Source organism: Candoia aspera, chromosome 4 (assembly GCF_035149785.1).
Source record: "Candoia aspera isolate rCanAsp1 chromosome 4, rCanAsp1.hap2, whole genome shotgun sequence".
NCBI classification, from domain to species: domain Eukaryota; kingdom Metazoa; phylum Chordata; class Lepidosauria; order Squamata; family Boidae; genus Candoia; species Candoia aspera.
Genome location: NC_086156.1, coordinates 35153860 through 35178785, shown reverse-complemented (window position 1 = coordinate 35178785; position 24926 = coordinate 35153860). Strand labels below are relative to the sequence as shown.

Below are 24926 nucleotides of genomic sequence, written 5' to 3'. Positions count from 1 at the left end.
CACAACTGTATAACGCACTATGTAAAGGGAAAACCCAACACTCCAAGTATATTTTGGGCCAAGCAGAATGAAAGGTGGCTGTGATGGAAAGACACAGAAGTCAGATCAGCCTGACAACATTATTTCATCAATTATGCTGGTCAAGTGCAGGAGGTTAACTCTTACCTTGTTAGTTTTTTATCAGTGAGTCCTGCTCTTCTTCAAAGCTGTGTGGCTTGACCTGTTGAAGCCCAACTTCTAGTGGGGCATAAAATAAATCCAGATGTTTCTCAGTAAAGACCTATTAAGTCAACTTCAATTTAGTAGTGACCTGGGCTAAAGTCATAACATAGGCAGACTGTTGCAAATACTAGATGGAAAAATGGGCCATATTTTGTATTTATCTATCTCATTATAGAATGCCTTCTAGAGCAAAAGCTCCATATCAGTTTATGAATACTTTATCTGCAGATAAAGATGCATGGGTTCTATGAATAATAGAGTAACATGTTCGCATATAATACTAAAGTAGAACTAAACCACATTAATGTGGTATACAATCTCAGCCAATAATTGTGACTGGATGATAGTGTTTAATATAGAATCAGCTGACCATCCTTTCTCGATTCCTCAATCATTGCCTTCACTCAGGGCTTCAGAAAAGCTGACATCTAATTTGATCTTTCTTCTGTTTTTCGACATTCATTCTTTTTAGGGTTTGCCCAAAGTGACTTGATGGCGCATAAACAATAAAGTCATGTGATATTCTCAGTCCATACTTGCTAGAAAGTTTCAACTCCTCCATTTATTAAAAAAATGTCAAAATGTGCTTCACATCTGGGCTTTTCTAAATGCATCCACTGTCTTGATATTGGATACAAGTATATAACTCACACAATTTGCAAGTGGCATTATACCACCCATTTCATTGTTTGCTCTCACCACCTCTGAATGCACAGAAGTCTGTCAGGGTTTTTAAAAAAAAAACTCCAACGTTCATCATGATCTCAGGATGCAAGTATGAAGGACTGGGGTTTAGCAGTGACATCCCCATACCTATATCATCATTTTACGTCATTGTGGCTAGTGGCAGGTACCTATGTTTATGAGTCCATTAGATGAGATTTCCTTTCCTTTATTCTTATCTAATGTTCATCACTTTTATTCCTTACTGAACTTTGCATAATGTTGCTTATCCTGAAATGGAAGTGTGTGATGGGCGTGTGTGTATGTAAACAAGCTTCAGCATGACTTCTTCAGGAAATCTACAGTACAAGAAAATAGAGTCTGAGTTCACACATTTTGCTAACCCGTAATATCATTTGTCTGGTTTTGGCTTAGCATGTTGTACGGATTATTAACCTTGCTTTATGGCTTATTATGTGGTGTGATGCTAAAAAATAAATAAAAACATGCTATCTGATAAGTAAGAACACAATTCTAGAAAAAGATTAGCCTGGGTAGTTTGTAAAGTTCATATTCAGCTTAAAAATAGGGATAGGTGGATTTTTAAATTAAAGTGGGAAGAAATGGCTGCTTTTCCTTTAACAACACAAAGTTATGAAGGTTATTGGAAGCTATTTTTAAGATGCTAGGCAATGAACACATGACAACACAAAAAGCCCAAAATGTATGAACTGAATTCCTTTCTTTGGTTTATTGCAAAACATGTGCCGCTGAAAGCAATAACACTCATTACTTACCTAGACATATTCCTAACAAACAGTACTTACCTCACCATTTTATGCTAGGAGTTAGCATTAGCCTGAGTATACACTGCTTTTTCTCACCAAGGCATCCTGCATCCCTTCTGTGCTCAGAAACACTGTAATTGGAAATGGTGTGACAGAAGTTTTTGAATTGTCATTTGGCAGTCTGTGCTGCAAATTGATTTTAGTTGTATAAAATTTTTGTTTTATGTCTCTCGTCAGATTTGTTTGTATTTCTTCTAAGGCCTATAACAGACCCAGCGAAGATTTGAGCCAGGAGCTTAACAGTGTGTACCATTGAAATGGTAGTTCTTATAATATTAAGAGAAAGCACTTGAATTTTTAAAAAAATCATCTTAAGTTGCTGTTCCTGTGCTATCAGGCAAACAAACATGCCTCTATATCAGTGGATTTGAATCTCTGGGCTAAGGACCACTGGTGTTCCATGAGGATACTGTAAGTGGTTGGTGGGCAGATAATATGATCTTGCATATATCTTCTGTATCATATTCAGTGTTACATTATTCTTCGTAATGTAATTTACTTCACAAACTGTAAGTAAATGTGCTGTGAATGGGCATAACAAATGATTAGAAATAGTTGTGCTTTTGTTACCATTTGATGTATAAGCTGGAATCCCATCCCCCATAGGCTATTAGGGCTGTGCAAAGCTCCTGGAAACTTTGCTGCATGTGAGAACACATCTCAGACAACTCTCTTTAAGCCTTAATGCTTGCAAAATCAACCGGAAGCTGCTTCCAAACGATATGGCTGCGGTGCTTTGTGTGCACTCCTATAGTCTGTAAAGCAGCTCTTTTGAGAAATGTGCACAGGCTTATGAGCTATGTTAAAAGCTTGCCTTTCTTGTGGTAGACAGAAGCTTTTGATGACAATATGATGTTTCACATAAAGGAAAAGACTAGCATTAAATGGTCTTCTAGCAAAGCAGCTGCCATTCAGCTAAAGTTCTTTTATTCACTTGAATTTACTTATCTAGGATTCCCTGTAATGGAGTAGTTCCCAGGATCCCTGCGCCTTCTGATTTTTAGGTTTTTGACAGAAACACACCCAGCAACTATCTTGATGATGACACTATCTGTATTGCTTCTGATATCTCCTTTTACTCTTTTCCCTAAACCCCAACCATACTGGTATATATTTTCTCTGCCAAGGAAATTCAATTCTCAGTGCATCTGATGAAGGGAACTCTGCTCTAGGAAATTTCAAAGATGATAGCATTGTTACGCAGAAGTAACCCTCATTAAATTGAGTGGGATTTAGTCCTACTGTGAGTTTATATGGAATTGAAACATCAGAAAAGCTGCAGAAGAAATGACAGAAAATGCAACTGCTAGCATACACTTTAATGATGAAATAATTATAATTTGCTGATAAATCTATTGTAAGACGGTTTTTTTGTTTTGCTTTTTTTTTGGGTAATAAATGGCATTTCTGTTTTCTATGTTGTGGAAACACTGCCCACAAGATGTCAGTATAGGACCAGCACCAATTGAATTAATGCTGGCTTGAAGAACAAGCAGCCTTAATTCAGTCTATTGTGTATGCGTACATGTGTGTTTGTAAATATAAGTATTTACCATTGTTTGTTCCTCACATGCTTTTTCCTGTATTTAATGAAAAAAGCAGAAAAATTAAAAAACCAATAGAAAAAGGGAAAGAAAACAAAACAAAACAAGAACCACAAATGTAAAGATACTGAAAATTGAAACTATAGACATATTGCCGTCCTCCCAATATTTGTTTCCAGAAGTTCATCATGACGCTTATGAGACTTCATTTTATTCCATCTGTATTTGGGGCAGTTTGGTGTAGTGGTTAAGGCACCAGGCTAGACACCACACCAGGAGACCGTGAGTTCCAGTCTTGCCTTAAGCATGAAACCAACTGGGTGACCTTGGGACAGTCACACTCTGTCTCTGCTCTAGGAAGCAGGCCATGGCAAGCCACTTCCAAAATGTTGCCAAGAAGACTGCAAGGACTTGTCTGGGCAGCCTCTAGGAGTCAACTCCGACTGGAAGACACTACAAGTATATATTTGGGCTACCATATCTGAACTGCAAAAATCTAGATAGCAGCCGAGAGATGAAGAAAGCTTAGACTTTTTACTGCCATCTACAGGTTGTGTATCTTTCTGTGGCCCAGTTATAATAGCCCTATGCCTGTGAAATGTCCCGAGGATAATTCTGTAAACCCTGAGGTCCCTTTTCTAGTCTCTCACCCTTCCTACTGCTCTCCTTGTTTAGACTCCTCCATCTTCAGTCTGGAAGAGAGACATCCCGGACTTTTCCCCCCTAATCTTAAAGACAATGTCTGTAACTAGTTTATCTGTCACAGCACTTTCATGATGTAGTGTTTTGTCAATTATCTCAGCAGTCCATCTGGGTGTACACACAGAAGTGATAAACTTCTGCAGTGACATAGAGGCTGTATAGTTTCAGACCTCAAGTTTAGGAGAATCACATTTTTAAATTGCATTAGATGCAGAGGTCTCCTACAAGCAGAACAATAGAAAATTGTTAAAGCACAATCTCCCGTTCCTGACTTAAAAGTATTTAATAGCAAGAGAGTTTTAATTAATATTGTGCTGAAATTTGCTTTGCAGTTTCTGAAAAGTTTTCTTCCCCTGCAAGGGGTTTCAAGGGGTTGCCAATTTCTTTTGCGTTTCTCTGACCTTCCTTTATTTCTAGATGTCGTAGAAGCTACTACTGCTGTGGTCTTTTCATGCGTATCTTTTTGATATTTCTCTGGCTGCCTATATTTCTCAGTCTGGAAACATCTTGTGGGAGAAATTCCCTCCAATATCTGACTTTGGGAATTAATTGCAGGGAGGCTGCCAAGCATTGGAGCAACCATTATATAATGAAAAATAGGACAGAACTTATATGAATAAACGCAACAACACGTCACTGTATCCATGAAAATTATAGAAATACATTATCTTTAGAAAAGCATTGGAGAGGCAAGTTTTCTTTAATCGTATGGATGAGTGCTATAAAGAAAAAATGTATTTTTTTTACTGCACAATATTTTGTCATATTCAAAAATTATCACAGACAGGAATATCTGTGACATCATCATGACCATCATCCTGCTTATTATTATTATTTATTTGATTTGTAAAGCCACCCATCTCATTGAAGTGACTCTGGGTGGCTCACAACAGGTAAAAAACAATCCAATAACAACAAGTTACACCCAACATATAAAAACCATCCATAATCAATTTAAAACAAAACAAAAAAATCAGCAGCAGAATCCATCTTTACATCAGCTCGAAATAGCCATTGTGAAAGCTCTGCCTTTCCTAAAGAGGGTAGAAATCACTCAGGAGGCAGTTTAGCTAAAACCACACTGAAAGGATGCCATTTTCCTCTAATAGGCACCAGCTGAGGGAGCTGCATGTTTTATCCTGAAGTTTTAATATGAGTGGCTTCAGATTGTTTTGCAGCGCAGCTGACACAGCTCCTCAGAGTACATAAAGTAAAGCTGCAGAGCTGAGTAGGCAGAACCATGAAGGTGAAGTGAAGGCCAGCTGGTAAGAAATGTGTGTTGCCCTTGGCTGGCCAGAAGATAGCTAAGTTTGTTGTCATGTAGTCAATAACAGAGAAGGATGCAGGCAGTTTATTCTTTATTTTGCAATTATTTGACAAATGCCACAAAACAATGTAGTATAATAAAGTTTAAATGAAAAGCTCTGCCAACAGAGTAATGCATTAAGCCTCCCACATTGCACTTTCCAAGGTGGAGGAAATATTCCTTGAAGAAAAGATAATTAAGTAATTGCCCTCTTTTTTTATGCATTTAGAGGCCTTCTAGTGCACAGAATTACTGGGTTCCTTTTTCATCTTTTTTTAAATATAAACTTCAAAAAGAAAGTGTAATAACGACAATAGTATATCCAATAACGAATAAAAGAGATACTTTCACATAATGATTAAACTAAATTTGTTAAGCTTAGTTCTGTGTTGCTAGAGTGTTCACATAAATACTTAACAAGGTCATATAGACCTAGTGGGTGCCTCTGCGCAATGTATTAAATTGAGTTACTTTTGGTGCAGGTTGAGTTTTTTGTGGCTTAATTATTGTGCAAACTAACATGTTTGTTTTGGTTATGATTCAAATTATTGCACAAATATGTACCAAGTTTATGTCTAAGTAATCCAGCTGATATTGCATTATAGTTCATTTTCTGGCCTTCCTGAAGGAAGACCAGGCACACAGGTTAATTTAGTGATGAAATTAAATGTGCTCTGTAAGTACAAACATAAACTGCGAACTGAGAAGGAAAGAAACCATTGTGGGGGAAAGGAGGAGGAAATTTTGATCAATTTTCACTGAGGCAATTTTTCTGTTAAAAATTGAATCCTTCCCTATTGCTTGTATCCTGGTGGTAGGAAGATGTAAGTGATTTTAAAAAAAAAAGCAGATATGTAAGATATACAATATATTGTAATGTACTGCATTATCTTCCTTAAGTACTGGCAGATCATGAAAATTGATATGTATCTTTACAGCATCATTCTCCTTTTGAAAGTTGAATACCTAGACAACTCCCCTTCTTCCTTCAGGAAGGCCAGAAAATGAACTATAATGCAATAGCAGCCGGATTACTTAGACATAAACTTGGTATATATTCACACTTGCTAAGTAATTCTTATTTTGAAATTTGAACATCAGCTGGACCACCACCTGGTATTAATAAGAATAGTATTAAGCAGCTTAGGGTGATAATTTTGAGTATATTGCAATGCAATAATCTTTATAGAAAAAGTGATTAATAATTGATCTGAGACCAAAACTTTATGAATTTGCAGAGTAGGTATGCAAGTTTGGGATGATTCTCCTTTTGAAGAGAAGCTTACTTTATTTCACAGCCAAAATATACTAATTTTCAGAGAGTAACAATGAATGCTCTAAGTTGATCCAGTACATCTGCAGCAAACTCTGGTGTCAAAGCATTGACATGTATGCCGTGGAGTCATCGCATAAATGCTGCACTTATTTACTTGCTTCCCTATGTGTGATGCTAGTACATCAGTCATGGCATTTGTGTGACAACACTGTCACACATATTTATTCATTTGTCCCCTGCCCGCAATGCCCATGACTCTTTGAATTTGGGTTTCCCCAATTCTAATTCAGTATTGCAATTATTGAACCATACTAGTTTATCGTTAACTTTGTTATAGAATTATGCATCTGCAGATTGGATCCACCAGAAGAACTAGTAAGGATGTGGCATGTAAAAGCAAATAACAGAACTTCATAACTTTTAACCTGTATTTGTTTTTTCTTAAATTATCCCAGTAGATTCATTTTATTATTCATCCCTAACGTACTTTGCATAATTGTTGAGGTCTTTAGTCTGCTGACTTGATTAATGAATGCTGTGCCCACAGAAGGTGGCTATTAATTATTTCCCAGGATCCATCAATAATTGTATTTTCCATATCAAGTTAACATAATAAGCAAGAAATTCTTGCATGTGATGAAAACTTGCACTTAACTACCTTTAAAACAGTTAAAAGTTAAAACAATTAAAAATAAATGGCAATTTTATAATTTCAGTAGGTTGCATTCTATTAAGTAGAAAACGTAATGTTGTACTTTCTTCAATGTATAAAGTGCTTCATGTTTTTTTTTCTCCATCTCATATAGCACCAGTTATATAACAAATGAATTTTATTGTTTGAATGCAAAACACACCCTGGCTTTGACCGCACTTGCAATACAGAAAGGTTTCTGAAGCTGCCATTGTAAACAATCAGTTTTTCCCAAACCTGGGAACTTCCAGGTATGATTAGATTATAATTCCATGAGCAGTATTGAGTCTTTGATCCAGACAAGCTTATCACAAGTTTTTGGTTACTTGGAGGTTTTGTCCAGTAGTGTCTGGAGATACTGGGGCCTTGAGCTAGGATATTTCCTATGCAATGCATGTATTCTACCATTTAAATATGAGCCATGTATTGATTTGTTTTATTTATTTTATTTATTGGATTTTTATGCCAAATCCAGTCAGACTCGTGGCTTACAGTTTAATAAAGGCAGCTTCCTAAACTTTTCTTTTTCTTCAACGTAAGATCGGAAGAACTGTTTAGGCACCTAAATACCAGATGCTTTCATGGAGGCTTTTGGACTAGAGGAAGCTGGCTACATTCCACGTTTGTAGAGCAATTACATAGCTTCTCTTCCGTGATGATAGGATGCAAAATGTAATGCGTAGCCATGCTGCGTAGCACATTATTATTTTTTTAGATAGCAGCTGCTGAAAAATACGTAGACATTAACTCAAGCCAATTGTTATCCCAATGTGTTGGTATTAGCCTTTGAAAATATATTGTAGGCCATTATGAGCAGATGTATGGTGGCACCTGATACTGAAATCAGTACCACCTCCAAATTAGTAAGTAATTCATGTACTGATTACTTATGGAATTCTCAGATAGTGAATATGTTTATTTTGTCCTGAAAAATACATGGAGAGAATTTCTGAAAGCTGTAAAGTGCTAGTTTGTTTTATTTACCCTTCTGCCTAAGAAGACAGTGGGTGAAGAGAGGATCTTCCTACTACTCCGAAATGAAATAATTAAGAAAGATATTAAGGGAGGAGGGTCTTCTCAAGTTTGGAAGGTAATTTTCCTTTGGAAGGTAATTTTCCTTTATCAGATATTTCCACATATAAAAATATGAAAAGGCGATTCTGAGGCAAATAGACAAAAGATCCAAATGAGCTAGTGAATGTTTGTGTTAGTCTCTTCCTCTACTGCCCTTGGTTGAATGCAATATTATTTATATATAAGAGAAAGTGCTGAAAAGTTTTGCACGTTCTCTCATTTTTCACTTTAATTCCCTACATGAAAATTCTGAGAGAACTTCGAAGGGCATTTGTCATACTTAGGAGCAAAAAAACAGATCTTAAAAAAAAACAGATCTTGGAAGGATTTAAAATAGTCAAATCAAATCAAAATTATGGTTATGGACCAGTATAAAATTTAGAACACTCATAAAATTCTTATTATAGCCTGGCAAGATTTTCCCTTTTCAATGTAGCAAATAAATAAACAGATAAATAAATGCAATTCTGAGAGGAAAGGTGTATTTCATATAGTGTATAATAGGTAAAAAGGCCATGCTTTATATTTGTTTGTTTGTTTGTTTCCAGGATAGTCCTCCAGAGAGAATAAGCCCACAGAGTTCACTACAAAATATACAAATGGTTTGTTCAAGCTCCAAAAGATACTTGGTTTAAACAGGACAGCAAATACTTCTGGTTCAGATATACTTTACATTATAGACATATCAATCAGTTTCAGAGATACTCTCTGAATAAATCAGTAGTTATGTTTCAGAAGAAAACATTTTAAAATGGATACCATGGGAGACTAACGTAAAGTTCTCTTTGTTGGTTTTCTGTATGGTTGATCTAAAAATCTATGGTTACTGCTAGAATACTTGTTCAGGGTTGAAGCTTTTGTTGAACAAGCAGTAAAGGGTAGCATACAAGTTCTTAATGGTGTGATGAGAGCAATAAAATAGCTGTTTGTACCACACCACTGACTCAGGAAGCAAGTGGTTTAAGATGTAGATGATCAACAACTGATCCGGTCAGAAAAAATGACAGCTGTTTTTTACATGCACTGATTTGTGGAAGCTGCATTAAAAGGATGGCTTTTTAAATATTACACTTTTCAGACCAACAGAGTTGAAAAGCCTCTTGGTTTGTGACTGATGCTCAAAAAACATTTTCCATCTGCGGATATGTTTGAGACACTTTAAGTATCTCATATGAATGTGTTTAGGCTACTTTCAGTTAATTTTACTACCTAGCTAATGCTTAAAGAAAAACTGAAGGCCTGGATTTTTATATGCCTGTTTTCGGCTATCTTATTAAGTCAGTCCATATCTGCTATGAAAGCATTTCCAATAGCTGGCCTCTTCCTTCTACTGTGATAACATACTGCAGTTTGGAGAAACTGAGACCAGAGCTGGCATGCAAGATGTATCTGGTAGAGATTGTGAAAACTTAGTGCAAGGAATGTGGTAGGGAATCCAGAGAAAGGGACAAGAAGCAGTGTGTATGAATGAGTGTGAAAAGATAAGCACAGGAAGAATTGGTGGTAACGTAGTCCAGAAGAGGGAAGACCTAGTAATGGGGAAGTGGGAGAAGAGATAAGTACTTGGCATTCCGACCAGCCATCTGTTATTGGAAGGGGTGGGGCAGGATGTAAGCAAGGATGTAAGCAAAGAGAGAAGGCAGAAAATCCCTCAGAAGCAGGGATGTGGCCACTGCTAGTATTTCCCATGGACAGTCGTTTGTCTATAAATCCCTCCAGGACTTGTTATCTCTGATGAACAAGGCTAAGCAAGGTACCAATAACATTAAATTTCTTAGGTAGGCATATGGGTTATGTAAAAAGCTACATTTTGTGCTGGGAGATTAGAAAGGGTATGCGTTGGGTGAGTTTGTTTGTTTTGTTTTTTGGTTTTGCTGGCTCATCAAACCCCAAACACTCAAGTTTGGGAAACTAAATGCATTGGACATTTTCAACATTTCTAATCAATTTACTCAAAGTAAGGGGGACCTTGAAAAAAATGCTAGATAATTTTCTGAATAATTTATTTTGCCTTCATCAACCTTCATCTTTAGATGGACACAAGGTTCATCATGACCTTTATATTTTAAAAAATGCAATTGTATATTTAAAACATTTGCTAGAGTTTTAAAAAAACCTCTATGCCTGCATTATATTGGAGTCAGGCAGTATGGCAATGACCTAATGATGCCACAGAAATGTGGGGTTGAAATGTTCATTTAGTTTCATAGACCTAATGATGTAATACTCCTTTTGGGCCTTTTAAAAGCAAAAATTACTCCAATGAATTGATACTTTGCTGCCAGATTTTGGCAATATGACCTTGGTGGCCCTATTAACTGCATGCTGATTTTTTTTTTTTTTTGGTTTACAACTGTATGTGTTTGAAAACTATCTTACAAGCATTTGAAATTTCTACTCTGGTTTAAAAAAATGGGTGGGGATGACGCATTCTTTCTATTTCTCCATATAGTCTCAGTCTCACTAAGATTCTTTTGGCTTTATTACATTTGAATATAAAAGAATTTAAATGAATTCTTGAAAGAATAATTTGAGGTTTTGAAAAAGACTTGGGAGAGAATTTCTCTTGTCTCAACCTGATATTTTTCAAAATATAGAATAGTCGAAGTACCACTGATGAAAGCTATTTAGTAAGTAAATATCCCACTGGTACAATCATAAATTTGTAAAATTTCTCATTTTGTCTGCTAATAATGGATTGTCTTCCACTGGAATAGAACAGTCTTAAAGTGGAGGCAAGCAACCTGGTGCCCAGATGTTTTGGGCTATAAATCCCATAGTCCTTTGCCACTGGCATATTGATTTGGAGGATTAAAGCAGAAGTAAAGAATATCTGGAAAGGACTTCTAGCTTAAAGTATTTGTGTTCAACAGAAGATCTCTTAGCCCTATAACTCTCTGTGTTGGAGAATTCCTAGTATGATCCATGAAAATGCCTGATATAATCCACACAGTTTGTGAATTTTCAGGCCCAACAAATGAAGAACAGCAGGATGACATACTTTCTCAAAAGCAGTTTGCTGAAATAGACATCCCTTGTCATTTAAATCACTTCATGTCGTTACAGATAAAGTTGTAGTTTTTGATGACCCATTGCCTGTCAATTAAGATTATATTGATATAATGGTCCAATTCAGTATAAATCAGCTTGATGTCTTCAAATATTCCGCTTTGCATTCATGTTGCAAAATGATGAGATTAGCACACAGGTTTAGTTTTTATTACAATAGTTTTTCTTTCAGACTGGAAAATCAATTTTGGAGGAATTGATTTCCCTCTTTGTTTCCCCTTTCCAAATGGGAATATATAGTGGAATATACCACTGGGCCACATGTTCATTTTGGTATGTACATATATATGTGCATGCTTTAATGTGAAGTTTAGGTTTAGATAACAATCTACAGATATAATGGAGCCAAAAAACAAACAAACAATCATTATTTGGAAGTAAAGAGGTGTTTTTTCTTGGGAGAGGTTTAAATTAGATTGTATTCAGTCTCACCTAACTGAAGCAGTTTTTTAGTTAAAAGTGGTATATTACTTTTCACTATTGGAACAGAGAGCACAGTTCTATGTGTATTCCTATAAAAACCCTGAAGTCCCTTATTTTCACTGAACCAAGATTTTTTTCTAGTATTCTAGCATATTCCACTGGTATTCAGAATCTGTTAGAACTACAGATTGGGTCCTGCACATTCTACAGGCAACCAAACCGAAAGGTTCTTCAACAGAATCAGATGTACAGTTTTCCGTAATATAGAAATGCATCCCATAATGCATTGAAAACAGTGTGGTGCGACTATTCCCTTTTTTTGTTTTGACCTTTTTAAGAATCCTTTCAAATGTTGATAATATTGTGCTCTTTCCATTCATTATTAAAATTATATTGCTTTTTTGCAGCTTGTAAACTTATGTCACTTGAAACATAATTAATTATGGTAAAGGATCATATTATTGCTTTTAAAATTTCCTTAGAAGTAATGCAGTACTACAAATTTTGAAGAAAACACTGTCAGAAGTAATCGTTCTAAATTAAAAGTTGAGCATCTTGAATAATCCTTCATAAGTTTTACTGAGTGTCTGATGTAACATTGTGGTATGCAAATCTCTTTCAGTAACCTCTGCTAATAGAGAAAACAATCACCTCTACGTTTTGCACTCTTGATCCTTTTTTTCAGTTTCACTGTTAATGAAAGCTGTCTTAATCTAAGTGTGTGGGACACCCCCCACTGGTGTGACACACATTTGGGTTTTTGTCTGCCTTGCATGTGATCTGAGAAAAGGACTTTCAAGTGTGCTTGATCTGCATGATCTAAGTCAACAAACCCTAATCCGTTTGTATGCTTTGAATTGCAGATACGGACCCACGTGTATTAGAAAAACAAGAATTACAACAACCTACATATGTTGCTCTCAGTTACATTAATAGGTAAGCTGTTTTGTGTATAAATTAAAATATATGTGGGTTTTTATAATGTCTCCTTATTAAAGGACTTGTTGCAGTAAATTTCAAATGGCATGGGAATGTAAACAATTTTGCTGATGTCCGTAATTCTGGAGCTGCATAAAAGTAGCTTCTTGTGCCCACAGAAGTCTTGACCAGCATAGGTAAAGGTAAAGGTTTCCCTTGACGTTAAGTCCAGTCGAGTCCGACTCTAGGAGGCGGTGCTCATCTCCGTTTCTAAGCCTTGGAGCCGGCATTGTCCGTAAGGACCCGTCCGTGGTCATGTGGCCGGCATGACGACACGGAACGCCGTTACCTTCCCACCGAAGCAGTACCTATTAATCTACTCACATTTGCATGTTTTCGAACTGCTAGGTGTGCAGGAGCTGGACTAGCCACGGGAGCTCACCCCGCCGTGCGGATTCGAACCGCCGACCTTTCAATCGGCAAGCTCTGCAGCTCAGTGGTTTAACCCGCAGCGCCACCGCGTCCCTACCTTGACCAGCATAGTTACTCCCAATTTGGAGGATATTTTTAAATAACAGAGTAGGTCTGCTGAGTTTATTAGAATGCACTGATTATGCTTCTTATTCTGAAGAAAAAAAAACTGGATTTCAGTATTTTGGCAGGGAATTCTGGCAAAAGGATCAGGAAGGGGTTTCATGGCCTACAAATAAGGGCCCATCGATTCCAGTATTACATAGCTTTTGTATTATAGGGGGGTTTTTTGTATTAACACAGATTAATATTAAGTATTAATTGCATTGGAGCAGTGAAAGACCATGATTTGTAGATTAGTCTCTGTTTCATCAGGTGGTGACATGTTATCATCTGACAGGTATGCATCTATATTCAAATAGATATCAAGGAAAAGGTGGAATTAAATGGTAATGAAATGTGAAAACTATAACCTGCCAATTCACTTAAGGCTTATGGAGAAGCATATAGAACAAATACTATTACCTTTCCAGTAATATAATGCCATTGATACTATTTTTAATCATAACTGGACAGTAAAGTATGTAGTTCAGAGTATTAGAATTGTATATTTTTGTTTACAAAGTTTGGTTCATTTCATATCACTATTTGCATCTTACTATCTTTCCTACAATTAGAACTCAGTATGCTCCCACTTTTTAAAGAAAGAAAATCATTGTTTTTCCTTTCTACATATACTTCCTTAAAAGGCTGTTATTACTTACTGTTCAGGGAAGAATAACAGGTCACTTGTAGTTTTATATTTAAAAATAAAATTAGGTCTACTAAGATTAGATCTCTGTGTGTGTCGATGTCTGGATTTATGATGACAGTGACCAATTACAATCATATAGTCCTAAGGCAGTACTAGAACTCAGAGTCTCCTGGTTTCTAGCCTGATTTTTATCCATCTAATCATATCTTCACATCCTGTTGCAAAATTATTCTAGAGAAAGAATAAGAGAGTTCTTAGATGTGAATAGAAACAATTTATGAGCCAAGGCAATGGACGGAATTTATTGTGGAAGTCTCAAATGCAGTCTCCAAGATTCCAACATTTCTCCTAAATTTCCTTGTGTATGTTTGAAGCCTTTGGGCTGATCTTTTCTTCCTGAGCATGGTTGGCATATTTTGGCTTTTTAAAGGCAACACTTGGAAAATTAATCATATATAAGGTTAATCCATATTTTTTCTTTTTGTGAAGTATGCTGGCATTCTGAAGGCAGGTAAGTTTTTATATGTGGCATACCTGAGTCACTTTTGTGACATTTGCCCTCTATGTAAAAGTTATTTGCTGAGAAATGAGGGATAACACATTTTTACAACAGTGAAATGTTTTCAGTTGTGCTAGTTTTATCTCATTTCAGGAGATGAAAATAATGCAAAGTATATTCCTTATCAGGAAGAGAAAACTGCTGTGAAATATCTTCCAGTTGAAGGCCTTGGTTTTTTGCAAAATAACCAGAATGGGTTTAAACAAATAAAAATACCTACTATTTCTACCTAACCTGTACATTGTTGCATGTTCTTCCAGGTCTGTTTAAAATGGCAATTAGGATTGAAATATGTTCAGAATGGAATTGTCTTTGGCATTGAGATAATAAAACTTTTGGGACTTACTGATTCCACAAAACTGGCTATACATCAGAAAAGGGGTGTTTATACCTCTGAGCTTATGGTTCTTATTTTTATTTTTTTTTAATCCGTTCAATTATGTTCAATTCTTGGAGACTGCCTGGATAAGTCCTTGCAGTTTTCTTGGCAGGTTTTTCAGAAGTGGTTTGCCATTATCTTCTTCCTAGGGCTGAGAGACTGTGACTGGCCCAAGGGCACCTAGCTGGCTTTGTGCCTAAGGCAGAACTAGAACTCAGGGTCTCCTGGTTTCTAGCCTGATGCCTTAACCACTACATCAAACTGGCTCATGGTTCTTATAAATGAGGCTAAATAAGGCCATATAAACTTCAAAAATAATAATCCGAGTAAACACCACAGTGCAGTAAGTCCTCTACCTTAGTGGGTATTGGTGAACCTTTAATTCCTTTTCTTTTCCAATGTGTGCTCATGATTACAATTTTTGTGGGTTTGAAATTTCATTAATTGAGATACTTTATCACTGTCGTGCCCAAATTTCATTAATTGAGATACTTTAAAGCATATTCTTCAGCATGTGGTCTGCCAAGTGGGAAAAGGAAGGGAATACATCTTGGCATGGTACAATATTGGTATTTTGAATTAAATGCCTCTAATCTTTCTCACATCCTCAGTGGCATATGTGAGACCACATGTTGCTTTAATGTATTAGTGTTTTACATTGCTTCCAAAACAGAAAGGCACTGTCCAATGGGTACAGATCCTACCCATCTAAATTGATTACCAAATGATGGTAAATGCTAAGGAAATGTAAGTTTAGTTTGAGCTGCTTACAAGTGTTGTTCTGTATATTACAGGACAGGAAAACCTTTTACTGATCATGGATTGTATTTTTATGTATTGAGAGGTAGCAAGGCAATGACAGAAAATAGGTGGGACTATATCATTCATTTGGGCACAGTAGTGATTTTTTGTCTAATTTCTAGGTTTGGGGAAGAATTGGAAGAGTTTCCCTGCTGTTTTTTTTTAAGTTCACAATAATCATTTTTTTGTGTATTTCCTGTCTCAAAATGGCAAAAAGTATTGATTTTTGGCAACTGCAGTCAGCAGTTGCTGATGAGACCCAATAAAGGCTTAATGATGCATTCAGCCTGGGCCTCAGTTCACCATTTCTAGTAAATTACATAGCCCAGCATGATAAGCACAAAGGGTTGGATCTAAATTTAATCAGAACTATTGAAACAAATGTGACTTAAGTAAGTCATACATGAAATTATGAGTTCTCGGTAGTTGGGATTGCACAGGGAAAAAAAAGATTTGCTTCAAAGTACCTTAACCATAAGCTTGCACAAATGGTCCAGTTACCCTAATTGCAAGCTTGCACTGTGGGGGAAAAAAGACTTTGTTGAGAGTGGGAAGAAAACTTAGCCTTTGTTCCATCAAGTACCACCACATGGATGTACAGAAGACAACAGGATTTGACTAATTAAACAAAACTGATTTTTGTATGGAATAAATGTAAATCCAGGCCCAGTTACCTCAACTATAGGCTTGAACAGAAGGAAATTTATGGCACCAATTTACAGGAGAAGTGTAAGAATTTATCCAAGAAACAGAAGGCAGAGTTTGGCTCCATTGATCGTGGGAGGGTGGGAGGGTGGGAGGGTGGGAGGGAGGGAGGGAGGGAGGGAGGAAGGAAGGAAGGAAGGAAGGAAGGAAGGAAGCTTTTAATTAAGTTAAAGGTACTGTATGTTTAATTAGACTTAAAGTAAGCATAAGGTAAGCATAATAAACTGGCATGCCTATTTTTGCATGTCTGGAGAAAAGGATTCAGTGTTCATCTGATAACTTCCATTTCACAAACATTTTTGTGAAATTATCTCCTCTCTCTCTTGCATACATGCATCCCTCAGCCTTTATTAAGCATTTTCCATCTCTCATGCAAGTAGCTCTTTCTCCTCCTTCATATCTCACTGAGAGACAATCTGGTCATCCAAATGGCAATAGAAGATAGTAGCCAAACAACATCTGATTTGTTCTGCACATGTGCATCAAGTTTAACTTCAGCAAAGAATTGACTGGGGCTGTAGGTGCTGTAAAGATGACATCTTTTCTTCAGTACATTTTAATGATTAGATCTGGTTCCTGAATAGCTGGCAAAATAGAGATCATATACTAAATACAGCATTTAGGTAGATGGTTCCCATCAGAAAAAATATTATACTACCACATATCATGAATGAGAAAGCTGACCTGGCATGTATCACTGAAACCTGGCTGGGCACCGAGAGGGGTGTTCCCCTCTCAGATGTGCCCAGGGCATGGATGGCAACATAGCTATGGTCATCCAAGACACTGAGGGCTGTTCAGAGGTGCTGGTCTGCTCCTTGAGTTTCCTTGGCTGCCAGTATGTTTCTGGGCACAGTTCAGAGTCCTGGTGGTCACTTATAAAGCCTTTCATGGCACAGGGCTGAGTTATTTGTGGGACTGCCTCTCTATGATTTTTTCTACACAACCCATGAGATCTGGCAGAAAAGGCATGTTATGAGTCCCATAAGGAATGTCATCTGGTGGGACCCAGGAAAAAAGACTTTTCTCTCATTGTATCTGCCCTGTGGAACACCATCATCTCCCTTGAGATCAGATTTGCCCTGAAGACATGAATAAATTAAATAAATACAAATAAATAATAGTAAGCCTGTATTGCCTGCCTGCCTGCCTCCTTCTGCAATTAAAAGATGATCAGCAGTGGATCAAACAATGTGCAAGCTCAGAAGAAACTCATGAGAGAAAAATAGAAAATGTGCCAAGAGTCCTGAAACAAGTACACACTTTAATCAGCTTCACTGATTATAGGAACCCATTTGGACCGCGCTATTTTCCCAACTTGTTTAGCTCTCAGTAATACCTTGTTAATAGTGCAAGTATATCAAGAATCAAGCTTTATATTTGACAAATGCCAAATTACAAGTCTTCAGTGTGAAATGAATGGTAAATAATTAATATAACCCATAAATATATAAAATGGATTGCTTATTAGAGGCATGCTGGAATGAGGTGTAATAGCTAGATTAAGATTCAGGCGAGAAGACTGAATACAATTAAATTCACCAAGTGGAGCACAGACAGGCTTTGAAAGAACAAAGAGGTGGATTTCAAAATAGAAAAGCTAAACAGCGATTCCCACTTTGGCGTTCTCTGATTGGATTATAGTGTCCATCATCCCCAGCCAACCTGGCTATTGTAATACAACTAAAGAAAATCAGGCTTGGGAAAGCTAAGGAAATTCATATAGCATCCTGGAGAACAATGTATTTTATTTATTTATTGCTTTTTTTTTTTACTCTGTTCAAGGAGAATCAGGCCTGCACAGCACTAAATTTGTTAGGCTCCAGAAAGAGCAGTTAACCTGTCTGATAAGAAGGCCTTTCTTACTTGCCTGGCCCCTGAAAGTCTGGAGCCAGATTAAGTCCAATGAACTTTACTAGCAGTTGTTCCAAATTCTTTATTGAAATGCCAAGCACAAGTAAGCGTCTGTGTGTGTGTGTGTGTGTGTGTTAAACTGTCCACAGTTAATGTGTTTTATCTTTAGCCTAAATATCTTCTCGCTAATATTTTAATCTGAATATATATCAATACTTTACAAATTCATACCACCTGAGCTGTATAATTGAAGTCTGTATGGTGATGACCAAAGGCATTCACTGGAGAGTGAAGTTGGGAGGTGTCATGATGGTGGCTGTCACCGTGCAATTGAAACCCACCCCTTTTTTATCTGTGTCATGATACACATAAAAACTATGAGGCTTCAATTATGTAGTCATCCCACTCCCAACCCTAATGCCTCTAGAGATGGTCATGGCCAATGGTAAACAGTATAGTTCCTTGTGGATCTTAAGAATCTAATGTTTTCTCATTCATTTTTATTAAGAGGAAATTCCACACTGCACAGAAATGTCTGTCCAGGTAACCCTTTAAAATGTCTTGAATAGTAATTCTCACATAGGTTCAAATGTTGCATTCAACTAAATACAGTGTTGTATATCAGCATCAGGGACGCGGTGGCGCTGCGGGTTAAACCGCTGAGCTGTCGATCGGAAGGTCGGCGGTTCGAAACCGCGCGGCGGGGTGAGCTCCCGTTGCTCATCCCAGCTTCTGCACACCAAGCAGTTCGAAAACATGCAAATGTGAGTAGATTAATTGGTACCGCTTCGGCGGGAAGGTAACGGCGTTCCGTGAGTCATGCTGGCCACATGACCCGGAAGTGTCCTATGGACAACGCCGGCTCCAAGGCTTTGAAACGGAGATGAGCACCGCCCCCTAGAGTCGGACACGACTGGACTTTACGTCAAGGGAAACCTTTACCTTTACCTATATCAGCATCACTGGGCACTGGCTGAACTTCATTGCACAATTATTTATTATTTGTTCCATTGCTCTCACAGGCTTTCTGTCAAAAATTGTGCATTGAACTCCCAACAAGAATGTGCAAAACTTTGTTCTGGTCAGAGAATGTTCTGGTGTTCCCCAGAAGTTACATTTTTTTTCTCCTGGAATATGCAGATCCAGTTGTTCCAAGACAGCTTGTCATTTTCTGGAACAGAAGATGCTGTTCCAGATGTGTTCTGGCTGTGAAATTTATTTCTGGAAATGACAAAGCACCTTGGAGCAGCCAAGGATTCTCCCTATGACCAGTACATAGAGTTTTGCACACGCCTTCTTTTCCTTTTTGTCTCTTACACGAAGAGACTGACCTTTTCAATAAATATAATAAATTGATTTGTACACTTCAAAAATCTGTTAATCACTTGGGACCTAATTTCATTAACACTGATAGCACTAGACAGCTGCATCCCAATGTACAGATATTAGGAATTCATTTCTTAAGATAAAGGCATCTTTCAACATTGAAACTGGAAATGAGTTATACTTTGTAATTCAGAATCACAAACTTTAATGTTTTTGACCTTACATGAGCCAGTTCCATTAAGCTGTTGTTGAAAATAAATGAGACAGTTTTAAAGCCTTTTAAAAATAACTGCTTATTAAATGATTGCAATTTCTCTCTTTTTGAAGTACATGCTCTTCAGAAGAATGAGTACTCCAAGTTTAATTTGACCATAGGTAGTAAAAGAACAACAAACATATGTTGTCAAGGTTTTGTTTTACTGAAAGGTCTCCTGGGATGTTCCCAAGTCCTCTCTTTGTCCACTGATCCTTGTTGAGAACAACACTATTCAGACTATTTTGGTCCTTCCTTCTCATGTTTCATTACATCAGAAAGGTCTTCACTAGCCAAATCCCAATTGAAACTAGTGGTGCTTGTGTATAGAGCCCCCCAATCAATCAATCAATCTCTCTCTCTCTCTCTCTCTCTCTCTCACACACACACACACACACACACACACACACAGGTTCCTTATGCTCCTCTGAGTAATTCTTTCTTTCTGTTCCCAGTGCCAAAGTCATAGGCTCCAGGCTTTCAAGAACCTGGCCCTAAGATTCTGAAGTCATCTCTCTCCTTCCCTTTGCACCTGTGAAAGCTTGATGGCTTTTCATTTGGTTAGTGAGTTAGTTCAGGACCTGGTTGTTCTACCCTGCTCTCAGTAAGGTTGGTAGTTTCCGGGGGACTGCTCATTTTACTTTAATTATGGAAATTTGTACATTCTGCAGTATTACTGGGCATCTGAAAAAATATGTACGATTGCTTTGTTTGATCTGTTTCAGTTACAAATATGTTTTACTGGTTAGTAATTAAGTTGTAAACTAATTTTGTTGGAGGAAATGTTGTAACTGTTGTGGATCTTTTATTTGTACGATGTAGGTTTATTACCTTAAAACTCAAGAAGGTTGGATCATTTTCCAAATCAGTCAATGTGTCAGAAAATGACCTGCCGCTAAAGCAAACCTAACCAGTAAAAGCAGTAAGAGCTAGAGTAGAGAAAGGGAAGGAGGGAAATCTTCAATAGGAGCAAAAGTTGGATTAGTATGTAATAATTAGTATATTGGAACAGGTGGAGCCAGTACTGGCAGCCTACCCTTTTCATGTGAGGCAGAATTAGGTTTTTTTTCCTCCCCTCAAAGTAAATTACTTTTTAAGCTGAGTTCATTTAAAAACAAAAATATAATAAATTGACTGCTGAAAGTGATTTGCTGTTGAAGGTAAGTGACACAATATTGGGAAGTTCTAGGGCAGTGTTTTTCAAGCTTGTCAACTTTAAGATGTGTGGACTTCACCTCCCAGAATTCTCCAGCCAGCATTCTAGGAATTGAAGTCCACTCATCTTAAAGTTGCCATGTTTGAAAAACACTGCTCTAGGGCTACACAAAAGCTGACTGGAAGTTGCCCAAGTACTTAGGAGGAAAGTTTGGAAGTCCTTCTAGCTTGTGAAAGGTGAAAGGTCCCCTGTGCAAGCACTGAGTCAGGCTGATTTACATAATCTACAGCAGTGCTTCTCAAACTTAGCAATTTTAAGGTATGTGGACTTCAACTCCCAGAATTCCCCAGTGAGCCATGCTAGCTGGGCAATTCTGAGAGTTGAAGTCTACATACCTTAAAATTAGCAAGGTTGAGAAACTCTGATCTACACTATAGTTTCAACTAGAAGTACTATAAATCACATAGAGAGTTCTTTTAATAGGAAGCAGTATATAAATTTTTAATATATAAATAATTTGCATTAAAATGGCCAAGCTCTTAGACTGACTTAAAGTAAAATGTCAAAGCTGATTAGCGCTCATAGCAATTTCATACAAAATATAGCCCTTGATTTTTAAAGCAATATAATTATGTGATCATAGAGCAAAAGAGCCATTTAGGCCATGAAGCCCAACCCTCTGCTCTGTGTAGGAATCCAGATTAAAACATCCCTAACAGTTTGTTTTGATGTCTTCTGCTTGAACTCATCCATCAAAGGAAAGCCTACCATCTCCCTTGGTAATTCATTCCATCGTTGAACTGCTCTTACCATTAAGAAATTTTCCTAACATGGAATCAGAATCTGCCTTCTTATAATTTAAGATTGCTATTCTGTGTCCTGTACAGTTTGTTTGCTCAGTATATTTCAATAGTTTTTATAAGTATTTCACAACTGAAAGTATAAATATATAACAATAAAAACAATAGATTAGAATATAAAACATATTACTTAAAATGATGGAGAGGAACAAAACACAACCACTTATTCAGTAAATTCCTAGATGAATGGATAGGACTTGATTAAGCATCCAAAAGATGTTATAGTAGGTTCCACATAGAGAATATTCAAGGTCACCAGAAAGAAACTTGTCTGTGAGCAACTACAAGATGGTATTCTGCCAATCTTGGCCTATACAACAAGACCCCCTTTTATTATTTTGGCAGTCAGACAGATCTGTAATGGTGAAGGTAGTCTGTCAAGTATCCCTGTCAAGATGTTTAGGACCATCTGTGCCAACAGCAAAGGCTTGAACCTCACCCAGTGTAATTGAGTGTAAGGCTTCTGCAGGAATTTCCCACTAAGATGGGAAAGTGTCTGGAGACCTCTTGATTAGTCTCCAGCCTTGAGCTCCTGCAGAAAGATGGACTATAAAGGAAACAAATAGCAGATAAATAAGGCAAATGAATAAAAATAGCTTATGTCTCGCTGCAATGATTCAGTGGCTAATTGGCTCCTGGTTAGGAGCTTGGAAAAGGCTATTCCAATTATGATTTATCTATCATCCATACTTCGTAGTAGGGGAGGGAAACAGTATTCTCCTATTCCATGTAGCAAGCTGCATTAAAATTCTGTCTTGTGGTTGATCGTTCTGCTCTTTGTACCCTGGCTTTGGTTCTCTAGATAAAAAGAAAAATGTTTGAACACACTATCTGGAAGGTGCTTGCTTTGCATAATCATAGTCAGGCAGCCTGTCTCAGATGGGGAAACAGTAATTAAAGATTATATGCTGGGGCAGATACATGCTTTGAAATAGAGACAATGATTGTTTTTCTTATGTGAAACACCTTAGCTCTGCAGCTTGTTGCAGTGCTACATAAATGTTCATTCCAAGTGATTATATCTAAAACAGAAATAGGTAATTCCTATGAGTTTAGACAGTTGGTCTAATTACACTCATGAGAATAATCCAAACATCTGGAAGGAACCAGCTTACCTACCCAGATTTAAAGGCCAGTTACAGAATTTTGGAAAGTTTCTAATCAGGTTTATTGATTGCTCTTGCTTTTGTTATGTGTTTAGATGCCCTTATTCTTCTCCTATTTTTAAAAATAAACTATTATTCCACCAGACGTTCTATTTCTGTCTTGTCTGTCATTGAACATGATGTCAGTGGGCCCAATGACAGAATGATGTAATTCTCTGCCTCATACTTTGATATGTGAACTGAGCTTCCTGTATGTCCTAACAGCCAGGAACCACACTGAGACAAGGAATAGGTCTCTAGTGTTTTATTACTGCTACATAACAGAAAATCCTAACAAACTGAAGAAGCGTGGGAAAAACCCAGACATATAAACCCCAAAGACTAAGGCGGGCCCGATCTGTGTCTCTTTGAATGGATACCTAATTCCTCAGTACTACGCATGCGCTTTACAGCCTGGATGGGAGCCCCCTGCTTGCCATCCTTATTCATGACACTGTATATATGTTGAGACCTGTATTTGTTTAGAACTGCTGGTGGTTATGTCATAAATTAAATAATAATCTGCAGTAAGATTGGATAAGTACTAATCTACTTATAGATGTTGGATGTCTCTTGATTAATTTTTTTCAACAGCAGCCTTTCTTTTTCTGGGCCTTCTTGACAGTCCTCTGAATGTTTGGGAAAGCTTTCAGGTGGTAGGGAATAAACTGCAGTACAGCAGAAAGAGTAGAGATTCCTCATTGCTTAGATATTGCATTGGATATAAGCCATTTAATATACTCTATTGGTTTAGATTCTAATGATTTGCTATGATATAAATTTTGAATGCATCAGTCTAAGATCTTTTAATTATACTCTAATTTAAAAATAGAGTATAATTTCATTTGATAGGGTGTGTGTATGCATGTGTGTGTTTTAAAATGTAGAGTTGATACACTAGACCAGGCACCAGCAGTTGGAACAAACAAATATTAATAATTTAAAAAGCTGATATCCTGTTAGATCGACAATTTTGAAATGTCGGTGTTCCTGCTATAAATTTTGAAATGTCAGTGTTCCTGCCATAAATCTCATGAGGAGAATTCTTCAGAGTTTGCTGTTCCTATCCAAAATCTCATGACATTTCAGATGAAAAAATTGAAATCCTAAGAGATTTGGTAAACTTGCAAGAGATTTACCATTTTGTATAATATTTCTTTGTTAATTTTTGTTGTCACTAAAGGTGCTGCAGGTATCATGTCACTGAGTGGTATCCTATTGCCAGCTCCAATGTTAGAATAGCTGTACAACTAGCGAAGAGATGAAAATGATTTACTATTAAGAAATAGCTGGACAATTTTGTTATTATAGAAAAATAATAGCTGTTCATAGTAAAGGATGTATGTGATAAGGTTAAGTGTAATGTGAGTGAAACATTAGAAACTAAATTTCATTCGTTCATGTAGAACTTATGAACCATTTGATTTCAGAATGTTCTATACTAACCTAACACAATATCGGCTCAAAGATTAAAAAGCACATTCAGTTCATGAATTTATAAGAAGAAATAAAATGGTCCTGAAACATTACATGTTGTCTATTCAAGGAGATTATGAAATTCTAAATCAATTTTGTTAACTTGAGATAAACCCTTTTATTTTCCTTAACCCCATAAATTCAGTCAATACAGATTGGCTGTGATTATTGGTACTGATCCCCCAAAAGCAGTGTCAGAAATGCTATAAATATTTTTTAATTGGCAATATGGGGTAGAGATTTAGATTTCATGTAGCAATTTTTTTTTGGAAAAGTTGTAGAATAGTAATTGTATAGAGAGGATCAACATATAATTGAACTTCTGGATCATTGCCCCCAACATATAGCAAAAGAAATCCTGATTCAGTGTCACTCGAAACACTGCACCAGAAAGTTTGTCATTATCATCAACAGTACAGATCCATCTATGATGGCTTGGACTTTAACTTTG

General features: G+C 36.9%; 1 protein-coding gene across 1 annotated transcript in view; it reads left to right on the top strand.

Moving 5' to 3' along the window:
* Nucleotides 1-24926, top strand: part of JAZF1 (JAZF zinc finger 1) — a 119144-nt gene that overhangs the window by 63142 nt on the left and 31076 nt on the right. The window contains exon 2 of the mRNA XM_063303820.1: nt 12682-12754. Within this exon, the coding sequence (XP_063159890.1) occupies nt 12682-12754 (73 nt within the window). The remainder of the gene's footprint in view (nt 1-12681; nt 12755-24926) is intronic.